General features: G+C 40.0%; 1 protein-coding gene across 1 annotated transcript; it reads left to right on the top strand.

Moving 5' to 3' along the window:
* The first annotated feature begins 10552 nt into the window (after window positions 1-10552).
* LOC142162222 (uncharacterized) lies at window positions 10553-10963 on the top strand. The gene has a single exon (XM_075218548.1). It carries the CDS (start codon window positions 10553-10555, stop codon window positions 10961-10963), a length of 411 nt encoding a protein of 136 aa, XP_075074649.1.
* The last annotated feature ends 248 nt before the right edge of the window (window positions 10964-11211 follow it).

The raw sequence follows: 11211 nt of genomic DNA, 5'->3' as shown, positions 1-11211 counted from the left end.
TCTATGAAGTAAAGAAGAAACAACATAAAAAGATAAAGGGGGACTTTGAGGTCTGCAGACGCTGATAGATATACCTTGAAGTCTCCATAGCAGCAGCACTACACTCTACTTATAGCGAGGCTAGTAGGAGGTACCTGGGTCTGCACACAAAATATGTGCAAAAGAGTAGCATGATTACACCACAATGGTACCTAGTAAGTACCAAGCTTAACCTCGGTAGAGTAGTGACGAGGTTAGGTCAGGGACCTACAAGGATATAATAATTAAAGCAAACGATATAGCAATAAAATGAAAGATTGAGAATTTAACAACGAGGAATACTGAGGAGGAAACTACACAACAAATAAGGGGTAAATAATAGGGGGGCTCCCGAGGTACCACCTCGTAGTCCCAAAAGTAAATACTCCACAATGGATTTCTCGAGGTACCGCCTCGTAGTCTCAAAAGTAAATATGCAACGGGAACCTCCCGAGGTACCGCCTCGTATTCCCAAAAGTAAATATGCAATAGGGGATCTCTCGAGGTACCGCCTCGTATTCCAAAAAGTAAATATGCAACGAGGATCTCCCGAAGTACCGCCTCATAGTCCCAAAAGTAAACATACAACTCAAAACTGATGGAAACAACAATTAACAGCAAGAAATCCTACAGTTTAAGACTAAATACAAGTCAAGGAAAAGCAGTAATTCAACTTAGCATGCTGCACATATTTCAAATAAGCATTTAAGACTTGTAGACATACGATATTAGGCTAAACAGGATAACTACACATGTTGGGATGACTCATTTAAGATATAACATGTTATTGTTCATTAAAACCGGATTTTGAACAATTAGCTCGTGTACGCACTCGTAACCTTGCATACACGGCTCTCACATGTCATAGATTTGTCACAATAGTACCAAATCCTAAGGGGATTCCCCCAACACAAGGTTAGGGAAGCCATTTAACTCAAGCCAGTCAATAAAAATACCTTTTCCTCGACCTTCCGACTCTGAATGGCTCAAATCTAGCCAAAAGCAATTACATACCATAAATATAACTATAAGAAACTAATCTAATGAATGAAATCAAGGCATTAGCAAGAAATTTGAAATTCGCCCCAAAAAGTCGACTCGGGCCCACTTCTCAAAAGCTGGTAAAAGTCTCAAAATATGAAAATCCATTCTACAATGAGTTCACCCGCATTGAAATTACTCAATCCAATACCAAAACCTCAATCAAAAACCCAAAATTCTATTTAAGAACTTTCCAACTCCCCCCCCCAAATTTCTCACCCTAAAACCTAATTCAATGATGAAATTGATGATAGAATAGTGGATATTAATAAAAAACAAGTGTAGAATACTTACCCAAAGGTTTCCTCTAAAAATCCCTCAAAATCTCGGCTCAATCTGAGCTCTCAGATTTGCAAATCTGCCCAGGTGTTATGCATCACGATTGCGGGACCCTCATAGCGATCGGGAAGAATAATAAGTCACAACCACAAAAATGGCCTATGCGACAGATGCGAATGCAGAGCTTTACCTTCCTGATCCTTTGCGAATGTGTTCTTCTCTACACGATCGCATAGGCTAAAAGCCTGGAGACCCAACGGACCTTCTCCTCTACGCGAACATGAGGACCCTATCACGAATGTGTAGACCTAAAACCTCAGTGCCTCGCGAATGCGGCACATGCATCACAAATGTGAAGGCAAAAATCCCAGTGATCTCCAACTCCTCTTCGTGAATGTGAGAAAGCCTTTGCGAATACGTAGAAGGAAACTAGATGCACCAGATAACTGAACTTCTGCCATCTTCCGAAATCAATCTTCAATCTGTTAACCATCAGAAATACACCTAAGGCCCCCAGGACCTCATCCAAACCTACCAACAAGTCCTAAAACATCATACGAACTTAGTCGAGCCTTCAATCACATCAAACAATGCTAAAAATATGAATCGCACCCCAATTCAAGATTAATGAACTTGAAACTTCAAACTTCTACAACCGATGCCGAAACCTATCAAAACACATCTGTTTGACTCAAATTTTGCACACAAGTCACATTTGACATTACGGACCTCCTCCAACTTCCAGAATCGGAATCCGACCCCGATATAAAAAATTGCACTCCCGGTCAAACTTCCCAAAAATCAAACTTTTGCCATTTCAAGCCTAATTTAACTACGGACATCCAAATCACAATCCGGACACGCTCATAAGTCTAAAACAACCCAATGGAGCTAACGAACCGACGAAACTCCATTTTGGAGTCGTCTTCACACAATCCCAACTACGGTAAAAATCCTTGAAACCAAAAAAAAGACTCCCGGCAAGTCACATAAGCATAAAAATGAATAGACAAAATAGTAGATGGGTGATAGGGGGCTAATACTCTATAAACAACCAGCCGGGTCGTTACAAATAATTGCTCTTTTAATATACCTTCATAACTCCAATAGCGCTGATCCTAGGTCCAATAACCTCGTCTCTCCGAATGCAAGGTGTTTAGCCAATAATCCATATTAAACACTGCCAAAATCTCATATGAAGCCAACAAAGCTCCAACAAGCTACAAACTCGAATATAACTCATAAAGAAGAACGATCTCTGACTGGGAATTACCCAGCCCTTGTAACGAATAACATAGCCGAATAGGTGCTATGAACCTACCTCAGGGATGAAAACAAAGCACACAAAATGAGCGTATGGAACTATGCTCAACATCTTAATGTTGCGGAGTGCCACCTGACCCAGTGTGACACCGTTGCGGCGTCCAACCCAACCCAAAAATGGCAATGTTGGAGCGTGCAGCCTGATCCAAACATGACATCGTTGCGAGAACACAACCTGATCCATACAACATACCCGTGGCGGTGTGCCACCCAATCCACACATAACAATCAAGAAGAAAACACACATCAAGCCAAAATGGTTATACTTAAAAATGCCTGATTATCGACCATAAGCATGCCAAATACATAATACTATCCTAGGGAGATGAGTAGCACCATACGTTACAAAACCTAAGCACAACTAAGGTGCGATATATGATCTGCATCTCGAGAGCCATCCTGCTCACAAAACACCACAGCTACTAGGACCTTAACACATGTGTGAATAATCAAGCTGTCTCACAACCTCTATAGCATAATAGAGTATTACATAAAATAGCTGACGACGAAAATAACATCCAATACCCGAAGACTCCTCCATTAGAAATGCTATACTGAATGAATACACTCAGTCTGGGGTAGAGCACACATCCATATCTAGAACCATAAATGGACCTCTAGCCGATTCTGATCATACCATACTGGGCTAATAACCTTTCAAGGATCCATAATGACCTATTCATGACACATAAGTATAGTCATCACATCTGGAACAAATTCACACGGTCCACAACCCAAGGAATAGAGTGCCTCTCCAACTTAAACTCTCGTATTTTCAATATTACCATAACCTACATACTTGGTTTTAGTCTTTAGCAATCACGTGACTAACATGTCACACTTATACAAATCTCTACGTGGGTACGCTCCCACAACCCTCCACTTAAGTACAAAGGTCCGCACATCTATATTACTAACCATTCTAATTCTGTAAAGCGAATCAAAATCCGCAAATCAATACCCAAAGCCTCTTTCACAAAACACCATTCTCATGTGACACTAAACAAAATGTCAGCTTACTCTGAACATCTGAATTCACCCATGCTCATCTGAGCTCGTGACATCTTATTAACATCGAAATGTAGCTTTGATACTCAGCTTTCAAATTCCCATGCCGCTCTCTACACCTATGACGCCGCTATGTGAGAATACTATAGTTTATCATAACTCCTGAACTACCAGTGAAATAAAAACTTTATTGACTTGAGAGCCTTTCACTTAGCTCATACCAGAAGAACTAATAAAACATGCAACTGAGTTCCCACATTACAGAAAATACAAATCTCAAGTCGTTATATAAACCGTCACAACTCTTCCGAAATCCATTTACACCATAAGTCCATTCGAATTAGATACCTACCAAATTAATCGAATTATAATGGTTGTTAATCCAGCACATACAATCACAAACCACATGTATAACTTCACGCTATAGAAACTGATCACTGCCATAATCATGTTGATTCAACCATTACTAACCGACCCAACTTCTTCCAATTTATTCTCGACTTGCCTTAGAAATAATAATTGCTTTATTCAAATGCGTCACGAACAAAACTGGCACTCGTCCCCAATGACCTACATCACAAGACCACACCGTCTTATCAGTCATGAATCATCTCATATTCTCCTTACGGCACCCAATAACATCACCAACTGGTACACCCATTCTGTAAGACATTTCGTGAATCCGAATCTATTTCTTCCTTTCCACCAATACTGCACTACATACCTAAATATAACATAGAACATTCCAAGTTCTTAGGAACTGCACTTATATTCTTGAACCCACTAGGACAACCGTTGAAAGTTACCCACTCTAACTTGGTCCTGAATATAAGCCAAACTCTAGTGCACTGCTAGCACGTGAACACCCTTTGAAAGGGGCACCCGACTGAATTCTTTTCCCTTGTACATTGCATCCACCAGAAGCAGAAATTCTAAGTCTTCTTAAAACCTGAACATAAATCGATAAGGACTAAATATAACACATATTCCTCAAATCCTTTGGTTAAATTACCACTTGTGTTTTATTTCCTTAGTCGTAATAACCTACCAATACACCGATAACCCGAAACTGCACAAGCAGACAACCACATGATCCAATCATAGATGGTGGGGCTCCCCCACTCAGCTTGAAGCTACAATTACATAATCCTGGTACCTACCAAGATTCCTCATTCCCAATTACCATGATCTTACACAATTAACCCGCCAAAATTCCTGTAGTTTCTTATTAAACTTTGCATGGACATTTGGATTTATCAGCCATGATCGCCTGTTCGACCTCCCGCTAGATAGTAAGTAGAACTGTTCACAGAACATCATCAAAATCATGCAACTGCTAAATGACTCAAAGGAGATAACCCACTTGAAGGTTCCCATGCCGACATCTTCCCATTGCGCTGCACTGGGTACAACAACTACGAAATTAGTCGGCCCTCCTGAGCCCGCACTCATCCACTAGTTGTACAAGTCTGTTCATTTCCTGTTGACATCAACTGAAAGTCCAATAGTACATTCCACACTCGAAGTCATATTGCATTCCACTTCATTTCAAGCAAACTCATTTCTACCATATTCAATGTTCCTCAGTACAATAGCCAACATCCCATATATGATATATAGACCTAGTCACTTTTCCACTATGATTCCCAAATTGCTCCAAACTTTGTTCAAACAAGTGGATTCCTACCACAAAATCCATATGCTACCCTGCTACTCCCAGTTCGGATAAACCATCTTCTTTAAGTACTTACTTGACCTCTGCTCTTTTTTTATATCTGGTAGTAATTCAACCACCGCGAGACACCTCCAACCATGTCCTTCCTCATCTTTCGCTACCCAGATGCCTAAAATTAAAATCCATCTCTGTAGCACCTAAACTAATAAATTGTTACCAACTCTACGACTCCTAGAAGACTATCTTTCTCAAAAGAAGACTATCTTTCTCAAGCCATCGACATTAAACATACCGATTTGATTCAAAAATCGATACACTCCACTAACTCTGACTACCGCTTCTCTGGCACCATTTCACAATGCCCTACCCCAAAGGTAAATCAAAGAAGACCATAACACCTGTGAACTTCAATGCATTCAACAAAGACAATGACTCCACCTCATAATTGAGAATTACACCACACCCAAAAGTATCGAGTCTCGTCACTTCATTAATCAAACCAGGACATCTATAGTCCATTTGCCTTTCCTCCGTTGGAATTAAATGCTGAACCTCTGAATCATGCACTGAGAAAAAAACCCTCCTTTTGAGTCATTCACTGTGCCGACACATAAATGAGCACCCTACCCTTACACTAACAATGTACGATAACAATTTTTAATATCATAGCAATCTGTGCGTAGCCTTGAAACAAGCAAAAATACAACTACAGAGCTGAAATGACAGAACCTCCTTCCGCAAGTACGCAAAAATAACTTGCTCTAATGCGCAGGGAGAAACATCCTACTCCATATCTATAGTACCACTGAAACTCCTTGATGCCCAATTGACACAGGCGATGAACATCGTATAAAAATGGGTAGGAAGTAAATAAAGGCATATTCCTCAAAGGAATCAAATCGCACGATAAGGAATCAAGAAAGGAAGTGCTCCTAACATTCTTGTAGCATCTCGAAGATATGTACAAACATCTTCATACCGATCCGCAAAACTCTACTAAAATTTCTCATGACTCGTGACACCTATGTGAACCAAACGCTCTAATACCAAGCTATCACGACCCAAAATCCACTATAAGTCGTGATGGAGCCTAATGTCGCCTTCAGGCAAGCCACGTCGATTTATCAGTTTATTTAGTCATTTTTTTTACTTCAAAAATCTCAATATTCATTAATTTAATGGTATAAGATAGAAGTTCCAGGATAAATAATAATAATTGCACAATTACAATAGTAAACAACCCATAAGAACCCCCAAAATCCGGTGTCACAAGTGCATGAGAATTTTCTAAAGAGTACAACAGTAATACAACATCTGTCCTGAGTGTAAATAAGACATGAGAAAATAAATAGTACAATGGGGACTCAGTAGGCCGCGATGCGTAGTCTATATTGCAGCTCACATAAAGTCTCCTCAACAGGTGTGCCTAGAGGACAAGATAATCTTCAAATGACTTGTCAGATCCTTCACGGAAGTGCAACATGAGTACGTAAATCAACGCATACCTACTATGTATCTAGCCTAATCCCGAAGAAGTAGTGATGAGGGATCGACATCGACACTTACTAGAGGTCCAATAAAATGATATAATAATTCACGACATATATGAAGTGCACCACAATAGTAAAGTAAATCTGTAATATCATAATGTTCCAATTATTCCTTTTAATGCATAAATTTCTCGATCTCACATTCTACCTTGATATCTCAGAAATGGCCAAGTGTCAATCCCAAATAAACAAGAAATACCATAAAATGCCGGGCATCAGTGGAAGGTTTATCTTGTGAATGTTCGAATTAGTAGAGATAACGCACGATTCTGCTGAGGTCGTTCGGTCTGATCTAGAATAACATGTACACTATCGAGGGACGTACGACATGATCCATAGATGCATCTATATACTACCAAGGCGTTCGTCCTGCTCCACAAGAAAAGGAAGGAAGTTACCGAATATAAGAAACGTGCTTAAAATACACTACATAAGTACAATACAATTATAATCTTTAATCTTTCTCATAACTCGCCCACAAATCAAAGTGATAAGTGATAAGGAGGCATTTTAACCACTTATTTGTTCTCTGTTACTTGCATTTTAGCTCAAAAATGCTAAAAGGTACTACCAAGAACTAATGAAATGTGCTTTTGTATAGGTTGGGAAATAAGCCAAAGAACTCAAAATCAACTCATAAAAGAGCCAAAAGTGAACAAGTACCAAAACAGGGCAAAAAGGCCAATAGTGCGGCCACGACAGAGGAGATTCAGAGAGCTACTCTTAGGGCCAGTTGAAGCATGCGGACCGCACCGAAATTGTGCGACCACAGGATGTCAAGTGCGACCACACTCATTATTATGTGGTCCATAGAAGTGAAGAATCAGAATGCTGGGTTCAAGTTCAAAGTCAAGGAGTGCGGACCGCATCATTTTTGTGCGACCGCACTCATTTTTATGCGGATCGCAGAAGCCCTGAAGTATCAAGCCCCAAGTTCCAAGAATGCGGACCCCACGATAATTGTGTGGCCACATTAGATCATTGTGCGAATTGCGCTAGAATTATGCGGCCGCACAACCTTCGTAGAGGCATTTTTGTCAGATATTTTCAGCTTAGTATAAATAGAACTTTTTGTCATTTTAGGTCAATTTTAGTTTTAGGAAGAGCACCTGAGCCATTTTGTTTGCTATTTTGAGTAATGTTGTACTTGATTAACTTCTAAACATTAGAATTTCTTTCTCTAATCAATTATTATGCATTCTATCTTAATTTCTTCTTGTATTTCTTCAATTTTCATGAGTAGCTAAATTTCTAGCTAGGGTTATGGCCCAACCCTAGTGTGGGTGCTTAATGGGTGTTTGATTTAGGGGTTGTTTGTGATTGGGTTAGTGATATTTAGCTTTGTTCATGCTTGTATTCAAGAATTAATGGTTGCAAACATTGATTCATGCCTATTTGACTTAGTCTCTACTTGAGAAAGAGAGACGAAGTCTAGGAAAACTTGACTAACAAGAAATTTGGGTGAACTCACTACCTATATTTGTGGTGTGCATTTGGGAAACATCAATTTTTGGTGCCGTTGCTTGGGAGTGAAATGGATTAAGCTATATGTATAGGTTTTTGTGTGATTTGTCTTCTTGTCATTCTGAGTCACTAACTTTATTTTTGAATTACTTTTAGGTACAAAAGTGACTCTCAATAATGAGCTTATCAGGAATTTGCCAGTAGGGGAGGATGTGGATGATGACCAAGTTGAGGAGGTTCCTATTGAACCTCAAGAAAATAGACGAGGCCGCCCGCCTCAAGATAATGTTTTCGCCCCTTTCCCACGTCCACAAATAGCAACAACTCACCAATTTTTACTGAACGAGGGTTATGCAAGTGCTATAGTCTAACCTGCATTAGGGCGGGCAACTTCCAAATCGCCAATGTGATGCTTACACTACTTGAGCAACAAGTATTGTTCACTGGGGCTCCGAGTCAAAATGATTACAAGCATCTCAAAGGGTTCGTCGATACTTGTTTGGGGAGCAAGCAAACAAATGTCACCGAGGATGCGCTGCGGTTGAAGCTATTTCCCTTTTCTCATGGGGAAAGGCATTGGACTAGTTAGAGAGATTTTCCAATTATTCCATCCACACTTGGGATGAGATCCTTGCTTTCAAGCAAGAACCCAATGAGCCATTGCACGAGATTTGGGAAAGATATCGTACCATGGTCAAAGAATGCCCAAACAATGATATGACCGTGGCCATGATCTAACAAACATTCTACAGAGCGATCAACACAACAAATCAATGTGTGGTAAATCAACTCGCCGGAGGGAACTTCATGAACACTCTTATGCTGAAGCTTGTGAAATTCTTGATGAGATGGAGGATACCTCTTTGGCATGGAAAAGTAGAGCCAATGTTCTGCAAGGTGACCCTAATGTCATTCACCTACACAAGAAGCTACATGATCATGGGCAAGATATTGCCGAGTTGACAACCACAATGAACCAATTGGCCAAAGCTCATCTTCAACAATTTCAAGGGCCAGAACAAGTGAATGCAATGGAAAATGTGAATGCGATGGTAAATAAGAGACGACAACAAGGTCAACAAATGCAAAACCATCCAGAACAATTCATGAAAGATGCTAGTGGTTATGATCAATGTGATTCATTCAATGATCAAGAATAAGAAGTCCAATATGTTAACAATTAACAAGGTCAAAGAAACAATGCTCAAGGACAAAATCAACAACAATGGAGGTCACAAGGAAACCAAGGAAGTTGGAGCAACCAAAACCACCAAGGCAATTGGAGTGGTGGTAACAATAATCAATGAAATTGGAATAATAAAGGTAACTAAGGCAATTTGTGTGGTAATCATCAAGACAATTGGGGTGGTAACAACCAAATCAATTGGGGAGGTAATTATCAAGGAGGGTGGAACAATAACAACAACCGGGGTCAGGTTTTTAAAGGCCCCGATGTTCCAACAATCGAGCAATCCACCTCCATACCCTTCTCAAGGCCCGAGCTCTTCTAACAATAAGATAGGAGAATTGAAAATATGTTTAAACAAATAATGGAGAAGAATTCCAACTCCAATGTTCAATTAGCCTCTCACAACACTTCTATCCGCAATTTGGAGGTTCAATTAGGCCAAATCTCACAAGATTTGAACACTCATCCTAAGGGGACACTACCTAGAAATACGGTGGTAAACCGAAGGGTGGGAATAATACAGGACATGCTATGGCTGTGACAACTAGAAGTGGAAAAGGTGGAGATGAAACCACCTCAAATCAAAGAAGGATTGTGGATGAAGATGTTGTGGTTCAAGAAGATGAAATCCCAAGCAATAAGGTTCAAGCTAATGAAGAAGTGAGAATTGATATTGATGCAAGTGTGGAGGAGATGCAAAAAGAAGTGAACCTGTCTAGAGAACACGTGATTGACATACCGGAAACGGTAGTGCAAAAGGCTAAAGCACCAATGCCAAGGCCTCTTCCTTTATAACCTTAAAGGCTTGAAAAGCAAATCATTGAGAATCGATTCAAAAAGTTTATTAATATGATGGAGAGTTTGTCTATTAATATGCCATTAGTTGAAGCCTTGGAACAAATGCGGGGATATGCAAAATTCATGAAGGATTTGGTAACCAAGAAAAGATCGATGAGTTGTGAAACCATTAAGATAACACATCAAGTGAATGCTATTGTGTAATCCATGGCTCTTAAGTTGGAAGATCTGGCCTCTTCCACAATCCCTTGCACTATTAGGAGTGTCGACTTTGCCAAAGAACTATGTGATCTTTGGGAAAGTATCAACTTGATTCCCTACTCGGTGTTCAAAACTTTGGGAATTGGGCAACCAAGACCAACATCCACAAGGTTGCAAATGGCAGATCGAACAATGAAGAGTCTTTTGGGTATTATTGATGATGTGTTGGTTGAAGTTGACAAGTTCATCCTCCCGACAAACTTTATGATTCTTGATTGTGAAGTGGACTATGAGGTTCCTATCATTTTGGGTAGACATTTCCTTGCTAATGGGAAGGCTCTTGTTGATGTGGAAGTCGGTGAGCTCACTTCCCCTGTGTCGACGAAAAGGTGGTCTTCCATGTGTGCAAATAAATGAGGCGACCGAATAGTATTGAAGTTTGTTTGTTCATGGATTTGGTGAGCAACGTAATTGTTGATGATACTAGTGCCACAATGAAAGTTGAGGACAACTTGGAAGCCGTTTTGCTCAATCTTGAAAATGATGAGTAGGGTGATGGCTATGTGGAGTGTGAAAATCCATTGCAATACATGGTGTCGTACACTTATAAGCCCCGAAAGTTGTCTTTGGATCTTGAGAATCGAAAGACTCCTCCAACAAAGCCC

This window comes from Nicotiana tabacum, chromosome 1 (genome assembly GCF_000715075.1).
Source record: "Nicotiana tabacum cultivar K326 chromosome 1, ASM71507v2, whole genome shotgun sequence".
Classification (NCBI taxonomy): domain Eukaryota; kingdom Viridiplantae; phylum Streptophyta; class Magnoliopsida; order Solanales; family Solanaceae; genus Nicotiana; species Nicotiana tabacum.
This window is presented reverse-complemented; position numbering and strand designations above follow the sequence as displayed.

Bases quoted from the DNA above. Each gene is read 5' to 3' on its own strand.
- LOC142162222 (XM_075218548.1), top strand. From the start codon at position 10,553: ATGGCTCTTAAGTTGGAAGATCTGGCCTCTTCCACAATCCCTTGCACT.